This window comes from Peromyscus leucopus, chromosome 13, assembly GCF_004664715.2.
Source record: "Peromyscus leucopus breed LL Stock chromosome 13, UCI_PerLeu_2.1, whole genome shotgun sequence".
Classification (NCBI taxonomy): Eukaryota; Metazoa; Chordata; class Mammalia; order Rodentia; family Cricetidae; genus Peromyscus; species Peromyscus leucopus.
The window spans coordinates 48,949,052-48,964,194 of record NC_051074.1 but is presented as its reverse complement, the minus strand read 5'-3'; the positions used below and the strand labels follow the sequence as shown (position 1 = coordinate 48,964,194).

The window sequence follows — 15,143 nt, the reverse complement described above, 5'->3', positions numbered from 1 at the left end:
GAAAGCACCGAGAACTAATATCCTCGGTGAATAAATGGGGACCGTCACCAAGGTAATAGATAGCCCATCCTATCACCCTCATTTCAAAGACCCGGAGAAACTGTTTTTGGCTTTAGAAAAATCCTCTTCTTAAGAAAAATCACCCCTTTCCTCAGAAAAATCTCAAGTTTATTGTTTGTGTGTGTGTATGTATGTACATACGTGTGCGCTCGGCTGTGTGTGAGCGCGCACAAGCTTGCGCGTTGTTTTCAAGTTAAAACGCCACCCGATGTCTGATAATTCCCTTCCTTGTGGGTTTCATTAAACAATGCATTTTACTTATTTGAAACAAGGACAATTTGAACAGCTGCATACATCTTTTGTATGTGGAAGCAATACTGCCACCTGGCCAACAAAATCAAGAGGCCCCGAGTTTCAAGATGCATTCTGATTTCAGAGATGTTGAAGTGGGAAGATTTAAAAAAAAAAAAGAAGAAAGTGTGCCTTAGCCGAAGTACAGTTATGTCCGGAGGGCTGGGTTAATGTATGATCGATCGGGTTTCTTTGATAATCCCAAGGCTGATTTGTGTAAAACAGTTTCTCTGAAAGAAATCTGTGTTTTTGGTGTTTAACAATCTAGGGACTGGGAGGGTTTTGCCTGGCGTGTGTTCTGTTGAGTGGCTGGGATGAGTTTCCAGAAAGGCAATACCAACAGCTCCTTCTAAAGCCATCAAGATTATTACACAAAGCATGGCTACCTAGCCGTGAGCCATGCTTGTACTCTTGGTGAGGAGGCCAGTGCAAGAGAATTGAAAGTTTGAGGCCAGCCTCAGCCTTGGCTATTTAGTGGACACCCTGTCTGCAGAAGAAAAAAAAGAGAGAGAGAGAGAGAGAGAGAGAGAGAGAGAGAGAGAGAGAGAGAGAGAGAGAGAGAGAGAAGAGAGAGAGAGAGGGAGAGAGTGGAGAGAGAGAGAGAGAGAGAGAGAGAGAGAGAGAGAGAGAGAGAGAGAGAGGAGAGAGGGAGAGAGAGAGAGAGAGAGAGAGAGAGAGAGAGAGAGAGAGAGAGAGAGAGAGAGAGAGAGAGAGAGAAAAGATTGCTTTCAGAGGCTGTCCCTATTTTAGGTAACGATTATTTTCTTTATCACATATCATTAGTATATATTAAGTAGTGTGTCTGATTTAGTTTTGTGTCCCTCACGACTTAATTGTTTTTGCTCACCACCGCATTTGTAGGAGACAGGGCAGTGAATGTAATTGAGGATTAATAGATATTTGTTAATATTCGTAAATCCTTTCTTGTGCAACATAAGGCTTTGAATACCTTGCCTCTTTAAAGGGGCCTAGGTCCTCGCTTTGTTAAAGGGGGCTCGGGATTCATTTTATGCTTGCTCTTTGGGCAGTGAAACGCAGGACGAGATAGCAACCTTAAAACAGTGTCTAGCCCTGAGTAAACGGATCTTTGAAAAAGCAGCTTTTGGTTGAGGCACCTCACTGCAGACTCCGGGCAACCGAGCGCGCTCGATTAACCCCTTGAACGCCGGCTTCCTCGCCTGCATTCACATGTTGCTCTGCCAGACATTTTTCAACTGGTCATTTGGCTCCCATCTCTCCAAAAGCTGAAGCTTGGCGCGGAGTCCCCGCTCCCAGCTCAGATTCCGGTGGGGGCCGCGTGGGGCGGCGCCTGCAGGAAGTGTGCGCTTTAAGAGCGGGAGGAAGGGGCTCGCAGCAGCGGTGGCGGGGGCTGGCGCGGGGGCCGGGGGCGGCGCCGGGGCCGTGCGTCAGAAGGGGCCCAGTGTTCGCACCTTGGTTGACGTCAGAGCTGCAGTGGGGCTGCGGAGTCTTGACCAGCCCCTTGACAGTCGGCAGCCCAGTCGCATCTGGGAGCCCGCGTCGAGCGACACGCGCTCCTCTGAGCTCCTCTCTTCTGTCCCCGGCGGGTGTGGCCGGGGGTGTCTGGCGGCTTCGGGACCCTCGCGGCGCGGCGGAACCCAAGCGGCGGGCAGCGCGCTCAGGCCGGCAGCGGCCGGCCGCGGCCCGGAAGGAGGGCAGGCGGCTTCCACGGAGGTGAGTGCCGTGGCTGGGCGGGCCGTGGGCAGCGCGCGGGGGCCGGGAAACCCGCTCGCTGCCCCGGGAGCAGCGTGGACGGCTTGGCCGGGCTCCCGCGCGCGGCGCGGAGCGGCGCTGGCGCGACGGAGCGGAGCGGAGCGGCCCTTCGGCACGCAGCTTCGGGGCGGCTGCGGGGCACGGCGGAGGGAGGAGGTGGGCCTCGGGGGCAGCAGGGGCGCGGGCGGCGGGCGGCGGGCGGCGGGCGGCGGGAGGGCCGGGCCGCGAGGCAGTCGGGCGCCACCTGTCCACACACCCCCTTCCCCGCGTTGCCCGCGCGCTGGGTCCCCGGCCTTCCCGGGGCGCGGAGTTTTGCAGGAGGCCGTCGATGCCGGGGCGTGTGAGTGTGTGCGTGTGAACGATCGCTTTGCTGCCGTCGTGCAACAGTTGTGTGGAGCTGGTCAAAGACGCCATCGTCTTTGCTAACTCCCAAGAAGGCCCTTTTCAGGTCCTGCGGTTTCTGACGACAGTTCTGGGTAGCTCGCGAAAGAAATGCAAAAGATGCGGGGTCTCAAGGCACGGAGACGGTTTCGCTCCCCAAATGATAGTATTTTTTATGTGTATCTGTTTTTACTGCAGTTCTGCGTTCCCAGGGGCGGCGAGGGGCATGTAGAAAAAGCCCGTGGCAAATCTCACCCACTGGAGAGAGTCCATTAACAATTTCAGATTATCGGTCCCTTCTTTTTGAGAATGTATAAATTCATGTACTTGATTTATATGCGTGTTTTACGTACGCGGGGGTGTTCATTTTCTGTTCTTTTCACTTAATACATCGAGGACTTTTCTGTATGCTCTGAAACCAAAGCGTAAAAGGCTAGCAAGAAACTCGTTGAAAATTTGATTACGTATCACTGCAGTAGCCAGCCTATTGGCTGGAAGAAAGCTGAAATCAGGGTAGCAACCAGTTTCTATAAAATATTGTTTACTCTGCCTAATAATTTGGGGCACTGTTCTTCACACTGCAGTTTTCTACAGGTTAGTCAATTGTCAGATTGATTTAATTATTCATGACTAACATTAAAAAAAATGAATTAAGGTAACATAGAAAGTTCCAGAACGTACAGTACTAGGGTATTGTTTTGTGAAACCTTTAAAAAAAAAAAACTGCGTATGCGTGTGTGTGCGTGCATGTGTGTGTGTGTGCTCGCGCGCACCTCTGCGCGTGCGCGCGCGCGCTCTCAAGCACTGGGTTGTGATATAAAAATGGTATTGCTTCTTATGGTCTCATGCTAAATAAGCTTAAAGTCATTAAAGCACTTTAAACATTCAGAATGGGATAAACGATGGAATTAAACTAAATGTTAATTTTATCTTTCCTTCTTTTTGGAGTAGTAGCATTGTGTATTGCACCAAATTCGGTTGTTTATTATTTGTTTTCTTCTAATATTAAAACAATGATTTCTAAATTATTCTAAAATATTTCTAAAAAAAAAAAATCAAGAAACGTTTTATAGAACCGAAGCCCCCTTTGCTCAGAGTCACCAGCCACCCCGGGTTTGGTGTGAGACCTGGAACAATATCTCTCCTCTTTCTAAATGTCGTCGTTTGCCTCCTATCTTTTGATAAGATAATGCGTATAAAGCTGCTGACAGCATGCCTGGCTCAGATTAAGTGCTCACGGTTAGCTATTATTATTTTATTAGGACCCAATGGAAGTGTCCAGGATGCTTGTCGCCATCGGGAAGCCAGCATAGCATGGATAATCCAAAAGGAAAAAAAAAAAAAAGCAAAGGTGAAAATTAGCTGATAGTGTTATATGAAGGAAGTGACACTAAATTAAAATATGGTCTTTTTAAATATATGGCTTGGCCATTGTTACGATTATGATTGTTTCACATATTTCCTACTGCTAGACAGCTAATTTAGATTGTGGGGTTTGTTTGAAATTTAACTTTTTAATTTATTTTTTATTTTTGAGACGGGGGTCTCCCTCCCTCTGTAGCCCTGGCGGCCCTTGAATTCACGATCCTCCCGTGTCAGTCTCCCAAATGCAGGGTTTTAGGTGTGCACCACCATAAACAGCTCAGACTGTTTTATTTAAAAATCAGATACCCTTCTATTGTCTTTTCTTATTTATTTATTTATTTTTATTGCGTTGATGTCCTTTGTCAGGCAGTTGGGAAGTATTTCCCATGAGGATTCTGAATTTTGCTAGTTCTCGTCACAGGGACACAGCTGGAAGACAGGTATAGCTCCAGACCACCACAGCAGTGTCACTGGGTTATCTCGTCGTCGCCCAGTACGCATCTGAGATGTGCGAGAGGTGTTTTTTTTTTTTTAATTAATTAATTTATTTTTTTTTATAAAAAAGCAGCAGCAGCAGCAGCAACAGCAGCATCCCATGCAATTCAGATATCTGTCCAGTGCCCTAGACTGGTTTATACAATTTTAGATGTTACAAAAACCAATGAATGAAGAGTGTAAACATTGTCATTAAAAATAGTATTAGAATTTTTATGAAAAATGGTCTGCTTTGGACTAAAAAAAAAAAAAAGGCGTTTCTTTCAAAACTATTAACTGGGTGTGACATCTGTAAGAGGTTGGGAAAAATGGAAAACAATCAAATCTTGGATTTGAAAATGTATTTAGGCTCTTGTGTTACAGCAGTAAAGGGGAGGCTTACTGGGAGTGAATCACGTTGGTCTGTGAAAGAAATGCGGCTTGAAGTACAGGTTAATTTCCCCCCCCTCCCCTCAAAAAGACAAAAACCTCTCTAAACATCGAAGCAAAAAAGAAAAAGAAAACATCTAACCCAATTTTAAACAAACACATATATGTTTTAAATTAAAACACTAAGATTATGTATGTATGTGTTTTAAAAATTGTTGGCTCACCAACTACTGGTTTTTATCTTGTTGGATGAGAGGTTTTTGTCTTGCACAAATAAAATGAGGGACTAAGCAGCAATCCAACATTGCATTTTGGAGTTCTACGCAATGGCGTAATGGCGTAGAAAGGTGCTTATCCTTACGCGTTTAGAGGAAAGCGGAGGGTGACAGAATGGAATGCCCCGTATCAGTCCCTTTCTGTAAAAATGACAAATGGTAAGATAGGGTCTCGGCTTATATTTATATTTATTTACTTGTTTTTACCATTGTGCAACATAAATGTCTTGTATTAAAAAGGATATTGTAAAGTAAAAAATAGCGTGTATTTTCTTGTTACACAATTTCTTTAAAACATTAATATACCTCTTGTTAAAAAAAATCCTCCTCTAAATTCTTTTTTGGTTGGCTTTTGAATATTGCCATGTCCACACTCACCCTACTTTTTCTGATTTGCTGCCCCGTCAATTCTCAAATCAAACCTTTGTTTCACAGAACTTACTAATTCAGTCTCTCCAAATGCACTTGACGCCTCTTTGTTTTTATACCTATGTTCGTTCATTTGCTTCTTGGACTATTTTTTCCTAACCCTATTGTAAGTAAATTTTACTCATTCACAAAATTTGGTTAAAACAATACCCGCCTTTATATCCTTAATCACTAGATTTCTCAGTTGATCTTGATAACTTGACCCATTATCACATTTTTATTATTGGCCGTAGTGGATCCAGTCCAAGCCTCTCGCATGCCAGGCAAGAGCTCGAGCACGCAGGCTTACTCTGCCTCATGCGTACTATTTTTACTTCGTTCGTTCTCAGATACCACTTCACACTTTTGCATTGATTTTTCCAGTTCCATTTTACACTCCTCGGTGGCAGGAGAGCTTGTGTTCATCCCCTAAAGCTCCCAGGACCGAGTTCTGTGCCAGGCAGGTGCCTGACAACATAATGCTTGCGTAAGAAATGGTTTTTATCGGTTCTTTTGAAACTAAATGTTGGAATTTTTCTTTACAAGTGGTCCTGGGTACAGGTTAACACCTGACCCATAATTACAAGGAATTTAAAAACCTCGATCATTTTGCGTAATTGTCTGCTGATACAGATGGATGATAAGAAGTGACAATTATTTTTTTTATTAAAACTAGTATGGTAACCGAGAATTAGGTACCAGGACCAAACTTACGTTTCACACGTGTGTGTTTTCCTTTCAAAATTTCACCAGAAGCCTACTTTGGTTTTGGGCAGTTTTTGTTTCTCTTAACTTGCTGAAGGCACAGGTGTGCCTTCCCTTTTTTTACAGCTGTTGTTCCTGCAGCCCAGAGAGCCAAGTGCATGGGGGCTTGGTGGGTCCACAGTCTCTGCCTTTGGGGGAGGTGTATGGTAGTATGTAAAGTGCTTTGTGTTCAAAATTTTAAATTTTCTCCTGTTACTGGAAATAATTGTGTTACTTTTCAAATACCGGTCTGACTAGGGAGTGTTTGCTCAGTCAACTATAGATGTGAGACTTACTGTCTAAAGAGTCGTTTTATTTTAATTTACAGACGCTTGTCCAGATTGGTGCAGCTGAAGACCTGCCTGATCTTCTATACTCAAGGTAATCCACTTGTTAATTTTTAAAAAAAACAAGCAGTCGATCATCCTGGTTCTAGTAGAATTCAAATCTATATAAAAAGACCTATTGACCCATGCAAAGCAGTATAGTTCTAGACCCTGGATAAATGATCCTTTTAATAATTAAACTTTTATTAGTTCATAAAAAATGTACTGATGTTCTTGGGTCAATTTAGAATCAGCTTGAATATTTTAATTGTGTAATATATGTGTGTTGTCTTCCTACTCCAAAGGGATTGGATCTGGTAAGTTGTAGGTGAGGTCCTGGAATGTTAAATTTAAAAAATGTCAGCACGTGCTTCTGATCTGTTGTAACTCACCGTGGCGTGAAAGGTGATGGAAACGGCAGCTGCGGGAGCCCTAGAGTTCAAGGCTGTAAGCTTTCATATTTGTGTATGTGACGTTACACTCATTCTGCCTTCATTTAGTGAATGTTTTAATTAGATAGTAAGTGCTTAAAACATTTGTTATTTTATAATTTTCAAAGTTTAGTTTTATGTTCTAGGATTCACTTAGGATAAAAATTGTCTTATCTACAAATAAAACTATGAGCTTTGTCCTGTTCTCTGGTTTTTCAGTTAATAAATGAGGTAAATTAATGGGGGGAAAGATCCATTTTTAAAATTTCACATATATTATTTCAGATGTTGGTTTAATTGATTTATTTTCACTATAAGTGTGGGAAGTCAGAAAAGCAAAGGTTCTCAGTACAGAGTGATAGGTAAGTGAATATCATGATGGGGTGTTGACTTGACAAAGCTTTTGCTCATTTTATTAGTTTTGAGGTAATTTAATTTTTCAACCATTGGTTTTAATAGTTACACCTTTTACATTGTGGAATAATCTTACTCAGAAGTACAGAGCCAGGCTTGGTGGCACAAGCCTGAAATCTCAGTGCTTGAGACGCTAAGGATTAGGAGTCAAAAGGCAGCCCGGGCAATACATCAAGACTGTTTCCACCTTCTCCCTCTAAATACAACACATTGAATGATTCTGTTGTATATATTCCAACAGACAAGAATGGTTAAATAATTAGAATTAAACTTTTCACTTTTAACAAAACAGCAAGTCCACTGCGTTGAATTTATTAAAATAGCTGCAACGGTGCGTGTGCGTGTGCGTGTGTGTTGCCAACAAATTAATTGGCTATGTGTGGAGATATCTAGGGAATCAATCTCTCTCTTAGCAGAGTCAATGCATATTCATTTAGAAAAGTAAGAGAGAACTCCTGACAGTGGGGAGGACTTCAAGAGAGGAACACCTTTTTATTTGATTTTTGCAAAGCAGCAGGGCTTTCATTTAGAAGCAAAGTACAAGCACAGAAGAGATACACTGTAGGGGAGCAGTGTAAGACTTACTCTGAAGCCCCCCTTTAAACAGCATAGCAAATCTTTAAAAATGCTGAATCCTAGGCGCTAACTCAATTCTACTGATTCACGATTTGGGGAATGATTTTAGCATTCAGCTTGATTTTGAACTTTGATACATTATGGAAGACTTACAGTTTTAGGTGCATAAAAACTAGTAAACCATTTATTGGTCAAGAAATCTCAAAAGGTACTACTAATAAAAATTCTCAATTGTTTGTGGTTTATACAGTTAGGAAAGTTTTGATTCAGAGACCACTTCAGTTGCTCTTTATATTTTTAGCAACTCTGATAAATTAGAAGCTTTGAGCTGAGCATAAACTACCACATGACATCTTTACTCTTATGATAATTAGATGCTCTCTACGATACCACAAGTTCAGATAACCTGGAGTTTTTGTTATAAGAACTCGGGAAAATAGTCTTTCAGAAGGGTTTAGTAAGTATATTATAGTAATATGGTCTTTAGAAATCTAGTGCTGTACTATTTCATCTGGAATAATTTTCTAGTAACTCAGAGCTATAGAAAATTGATAAGAACCTTCATTGTCTTCAGATAACTGCAGCAAACTGCTCTTTCCAGTGATGCATATTGACTCAGTAGCTCATGTCTGCTTTGTATTATTCTCCTCATCAATAGAAACAGGGCAGGTGGAAGTTAGGCATGATAGTGCATGCTTATTATTCCCGTGCTCACGAAGTTGAGGCAGGAGGATTGCGATTTCCAGGCTAGTCTTGGATTACATAGTGAATTCTAGGTCAGCTTAAGATATATAGTGACATCCTGCCTCAAAAAACCAACAGGAATGATTTTGAGCTATTTTCCTAATAGTAATAAGGAATTATTGTTTATTATTATTATTATTATTTTTATTGCTTCTTTTTTCTTCCTTTGTAGTTTGACCATTTGAGCTCAGCCAGTAGCCTCCTGACTGACTAGTTAAGATGCAGAAAAGACAAGGGTACTGCAGCTATTGCCGTGTGCAGTATCCTAACCTGGAACAGGTGAGAGGTCCCCCACACGATCACACTCAGCACCTTAGATGGGAGTTTCTCTTTTCCATTTGAGTAGCTTGGCTCATTCATTCCCTGAATGGACTTTGTTGAGAATCTGCTGGTTCGCAGATACTGCTTAAGAGTATGAGACTATGATCACGAACAAAAACAAAATTTTTTTTTTCATAGAGTTTACAGTATAGTTTAGTAAGACAGAAAATAAGTAATCATATAATTTTAATACATAATATGTCAAATTATGGTTAGTTTTATGAGGAAAAGAAGGTAAACGAGAGAGTGTTGGTTAAGTAGAATGGCCAGATAAGGCCTTTTTTTTTTTTTAAGTGACATTTGAATTGGCATTTGAAAGAAGTTCAGTGCCAGGTTTGCATATATATGGAGGAAGAGTTCAGGCAGAGGAAATACCCTGAAGGAGAAGAGTATGCTGACCGGAGTCAAGAGGCCAGTATGACTCCAGTGGAAGTTGGACGATAGGTGCCAAATACAGGTGAAAAAGGAAGCGTGATAAAGTCTGTAAAACTCAGTAGGTTCCTGGGCACGGGGCTGCCTGCCCTTAATCTCAGCACAGATCGGTAGAGGCAGGTGTACAGTGAGACCCTGTCTCAGGAAACGTACAACCATCCTTGTAGGTTAAGGTGAGAACACTGACTTTTATGCCACTGAGGTTGGTGGCCGTCATAGCACTATGAAAAGGGTAACTATTACCGAACTCATATTAAGGATCTTTCTGGATGCTGATGAGAACGGTTGGTATGGGGGTTCTTTCCTATTTATTTTGTTGCAGTGTAATTCTTTCATTATAAACTTCCCCCATTTAAAGTGAAATTCAGTGACTTTTAGTGTATACAAAAGTGATCTATTGTCTAATTTTCAACTTTAAAAGGAAGCCACATACCCACTGAACTGTACCCTTGGATCTTTAACCTCTAGCAACCACTAATCTACTTTCTGTTTCAAAATATTTGACTATCCTAGATATTTCCTCAAAATGGAAGCGTATGCTTGTGACTTTTGTGTCTCACTTTCCATTTAGCCTAATATATTCAAGGTTCATTCATATCATAGCATGTATTACTACCTCATTATGGCTGAATAATATTCCATTATAAAAGTAATATCACATTTTATTTATTCATTCAACAATTGATGGATGCTTAGGTTGTTTTTACTTTTTTTGGCTACCATGAATATTGTTGCTATGGATATTTGTGTATAATTTTTTTGTGTGAACATACATTTTCAGTTCTCTTGGGTATATATGTAGGAGTGGAATTGTTGGGTCATATGATAACTTTTTTTTTTTTTTGAGGAACTGCCTCACTGTTTTCCAAAGTGGCTCTAGTATTTTATGTTACCTCCAGCAATGCATGAGGATTCCAGTTTCTCCTCATCCTTGCCAGCACCTCTCTCTCTTTTTTTTTTAAATTATAGTCATTTTGTAGATGTGAAGTGATATTTCATTGTGACTTTGATTTGCATTCACCAGTGTCATTAAGCATGTTTTCATGTGCTTATTGGCTGTTTGTGTACATGCTTTGGACAAATGCCTATTCAGAGCCTGTGTCCATGTTTTAGTCCGTTTTGTCTTTTTTTATTTATAGCCTTTCTTCTGGCTAGCAGACCTTTGTGAAACAATGTGATTGTAATACTTTGTCCTACTTCTGTGGCTTGTCTTTCTACATTGTTGATGGTATGCTTTGATGCGAAAACATTTTAAATTTTGCTAGGTGTGGCAATGCTTGCCTGCAATCCCACAATTTAGGAGCCGAACGCAGGAACATTACAAGTTCCAGGCTGGTTTGGACTACATAGTGAGATCTGTTTCTCCCCCATGCCCCCAAACAATTTCAGTTTATGTATGTTCTCTTTTCAACATGGAAGACAGTTCTCATGTGCAGCCCAGGCTGGTCTCAGGCTTGAGGAGTCTTCCTCTTTCACCTCCTCAGTGCTGACTGCAGCTCTGTACCATGGAGCCTTTCCTTGTGTTGTCTTGGATGAAAGATTGCCCAGCCCAACATCATGAAGATTTATGCCTGTATTTTCCTCTTAAGAGTTTCATAGTTGCTCTTATAATTAGGTCTTCTGTTCAATTTGAATTAATTTTTATATAGATGAGAGATGGAATCCAGTTTCATTCTTTGGCTTTTGATATCCAGTAATCATTAGACTCTCAGTTGGAAAGAGTAGTCTTTCCTATTCAGTTGTCACATCTGTTGAAAAATCAACTACTTAAAATTGTAAGAGTTTATTTCCTTGTTCTCAGTTCTGTTCTATTGGTCTACATGTGCATCGTAATGCTAGTACCATAGTCTTTTTAAAAAAACATTTTAAACTGGCATATAGTAATTGTATGTACTTATCAGGTAATTGTGTGATATTTCAGTACATGTATACAATATGTAATGATCAGATCATGATAATTGGCCTGTCATCTCAGACATGTATTATTTCTTTGTACTAGGAACATTCTCTCTGCTCTTTTGAAATAGACAGTTAATATATATCATTATATGGTAAAGTAAACCATAGTTACTATTCCTGTTCTGTAGAACATTAGAAGTTATTCCACTTATTTACCTGTCCTTCATCCCCATTAACCCTCCTCTTCCCATCCTTCTGTCCTTGTCAAGCTTGGGTGACCACTCTATCCACTCATCCGTCTGTGGACACCTGTAGCGATTCCTTTTTTGGCCATTGTGAATATTCTAGAGTAAACGGAAGAATGCAGATGTTGCCTTGGCATACAGATTTTATTTCCCTTACATATGCATCAGTAGTGGGATTTTCTGTTATGAGGTTCTGTTTTTAGTTTTCCAAGGAACCTCTGTCCTGTTTTCTGTAATGGTTCTACATTTAACATTAGTCTTATAGTAGTGCTCCCCCTTTGCCACATCCCATTATAACTTGCCATTTTAAAAATCTTTTTCTTAGTAGCCCTTCTTACAGGATTGAGAAGATAGCTTATTGTCTTGATTTATATTTACTTGATGATTAATGATATCAAACTTTTTCATATATTGGTTTGCTGTTTGTATATTGTATATTATCTTTTAAATATGGCTATACACAGGATATTTGCCCATTTTCAAAACAAATTATATTTTGCTGTTGAGTTGTTTGAGTCCCTTATATATTCTAGAATGAATCCTTTGGGTGGCTAGATATGGTGGCTCATGCCTTCTCAGCAGTTAGGAAGTGTAGAAGCAAGAGTATCAGGAGATGAAGGCTAGCCTTAGCTACATAATGAGTTTGAGACAAGGCAGAGATACATGAGATCATATCTCAAAAAAACCACTGCCACCACCAAAAACCAATAGTAAAGTCTGGTGAAGTAGCTTGATGGAACACATGCCACACAAACTTCAGGACTGAGTTTGGATCTCTAGAACACTCTAGAGCAAGCCATGGTAGTGTGCTTCTTCTGTACTTGGAGCGCTTCTGCGCCAAGATAGGAGGAGGCAAGGCAAAGAATGATGCGTGGCAGTGAACAAGTACTGGGCAGAGACCCTGTCTTAAAACAAGGTAGAAGGAGAGAGCTGGCACCTGAGGTTGTCCTCTGACTTCCATATGTGCACCATGGCATGTTCATGCCTCTTATGTTTTCTTCTAGTAGTTTCATAGTTTTGGGTCTTAACACTTTCGAGGAGTGTGTCTTAGTTATTGTTCCATTGCTGGGAAGACACACCATAACCAAAGCAGCTCTTCATTTTATTATTTATTTACTTATTTATTTATTCATTCATTCATTCATTCATTCACTTTTGGTTTTTTGAGACAGGGTTTCTGTGTGTAGTTTTGGTGCCTGTCCTGGATCTCACTTTGTAGACCAGGCTGGCCTAGAACTCACAGAGATCCATCTGCCTCTGCCTCCCAAGTGCTGGGATTAAAGGCGTGTGCCACCACCGCCCAGCCTCAAAGCAACTTTTTTTTTTTTTTAAAAAAAGATTTATTTATTATGTATACAATGTTCTGTCTGCGTGTATGCCTGCAGGCCAGAAGAGGGCACCAGATCTCATTACAGATGGTTGTGAGCCACCATCTGTGGGTACTGGGAATTGAACTCAGGACCTTTGGAAGAGCAGCCAGTGCTCTTAACCTCTGAGCCATCTCTCCAGCCCCCTCAAAGCAACTCTTATAAAAGAAAGCATTTAATTAGGGGCTTGCTTACAGTTTTAGAGAGTTAGTCCACTATCATCATGGTGGGGGAGTTTGTTTGTTATGTGTATTCTCCTCAGTTTCACTCTTTTTTTTTTTTTAGAATTAAAGAATTAAAGATTTATTTGTTTATTATGTATACAGTGTTCTGCCTGCATGTATGCCTGAAGGCCAGAAGAGGGCACCAGATCTCATTACAGATGGATGTGAGCCACCATGTGGTTGCTGGGAATTGAACTCAGGATCTCTGGAAGAGCAGTCAGTGCTCTTAACCTCTCAGCCATCTCTCCAGCCCTGTGGCGGCATTTATTTTAAACACACACACATATACTATATACTATATATAGTGTATATATATATATAATTTCCTTTTGTTGAGTTGAATTTTTTGTCATTATGTCTTGTTTCTCCAGTTTTTGACTCCAAGTCTGTTGATACTGATACAAATGTGGGTACTCCTGCCTGGTTTTGTTTACATGGTCTGTCTTTTTTTCTGTCCCTCACCTCTAGGAAGTATTGTCACTTGACTGATGAAATAAGTTTCTTAGAGCAACATAACATTGAGTCTTTTTTTAAAAAATCCCTTTTGAGAGCCGGGTGGTGGTGGCGCACGCCTTTAATCCCAGCACTCGGGAGGCAGAGCCAGGTGGATCTATGTGAGTTCGAGGCCAGCCTGGGCTACCAAGTGAGTTCCAGGAAAGGCGCAAAGCTACACAGAGAAACCCTGTCTCGAAAAACCAAAAAACAAAAACAAAAACAAAACAAAACAAAACAAAACAAAAAAAAAAATCCCTTTTGAGCCAGTCTACATCCTTTCTTTCGAGAATGCGATGTTGTTCAAGCTTATTATTGACAAGTAATGATACACTCGTGTTATATTTTTAATGTTTTTTCCTAATTTTTGGTATATGTTTTGTTCCCTACTCTTTTTTGTGGTTTGATGATCTTCTGTATGAGTCTTCTCTTGTATATCTGAACAACTGTTGAGTTTTATATTTGCATATTTTATGATGGTAGTGGTCTTTACTTTTAGTGTAGAACTCTAACAGACATTTCTTTTAGGGATGGATGGACTGATGGTGGGGAATTACTGCAGTTTTTGTGTTTTGGAAAGACTATATTTCTCCTATATTTCTGAAGGATAGCTTTGCTGGGTATAGTATTGGTTGGATTTTTTGTTTTCTTTTTTCCAGAACTTTGAATATTTTTCATCCTATAAGGTTTCTGCTGACAAATTTTCTTAGTCTATTGGTAATTACCTTTTATGTGATTTGATGCTTTTCTGTTGCTATCTTTAGAATTCTCTTATTTTTAGCAACTTGACAGTGATGACTGGGAGCAATTTGTCATCTTTCTGTACCATAACAAAATACTTGAGATAGTCGACTTATATAGAGAAGTTTGGTTTGGGTTCTCAGTTTGGAGACCCTTTCGTCTGTAATTGATAGGTTCTATTGCTGTGGGCTTGTGGTGACACAACACAGATTGGCATGGAGTGTCGTGACACAGGCTGTTGAGTGGGAAACAAGACACAACAATGGGACTCCTAAATGTTCCCTGGAGGCCTTCTCTGAGTGACCTCAAACCTCCAGTTTAGACTAAAGACCAACCTTTCAATATATGAGCCTTTGAAAAACATTCAAGATCTCATCTTGTAGTACATATGACCCTTTTGGGTCAAGTTTCAGAGGTCCTTTGATCAGCCACATCTTTTCTAAGATAGACAGTTTTAGTTTGTTAGGTTGAATAGGTTTTCTGTCTTTTTTAGAACACAGATATACCACCATATCCCCATCTCATCGTCCCCACTAAACACCATAGGCTTTCTCCGTTCTTCAGTTTTTTTCCTAAGGTTGGGTTCTTCAGAAAGGCAGGCAGATTCTGATAGGGATTGTGTAGCATCTGCAGAGGAATTTGTGGAGTATCCATCTTGGCACTGAGTCTTCCAATTTGTGAGCAGGGAGTATGTATTTCCATTGTATACAGCTTCTTAAAAACCTTTCAACCTCGTCTTGGGCTTTTCAGGGTACAGTTAAATTTATTCATTAATATTGTTGATGCTATTGTTTTGTTAAATATACTTTTCT

The 15,143-nt window shown here is 40.6% G+C and overlaps 1 protein-coding gene across 3 annotated transcripts in view; it reads left to right on the top strand.

Moving 5' to 3' along the window:
* The first annotated feature begins 1,783 nt into the window (after positions 1-1,783).
* Positions 1,784-15,143, top strand: part of Zdbf2 (zinc finger DBF-type containing 2) — a 44,506-nt gene continuing 31,146 nt past the window's right edge. For 2 of the 3 annotated variants that reach the window (XM_037210344.1, XM_037210345.1), the window contains exons 1-3: positions 1,784-2,043; positions 6,448-6,500; positions 8,783-8,889. In XM_037210344.1, the coding sequence (XP_037066239.1) occupies positions 8,830-8,889 (60 nt within the window). In that variant the 5' untranslated portion in view covers positions 1,784-2,043; positions 6,448-6,500; positions 8,783-8,829. The remainder of the gene's footprint in view (positions 2,044-6,447; positions 6,501-8,782; positions 8,890-15,143) is intronic. The other variant, XM_037210346.1, reaches the window with a different exon arrangement.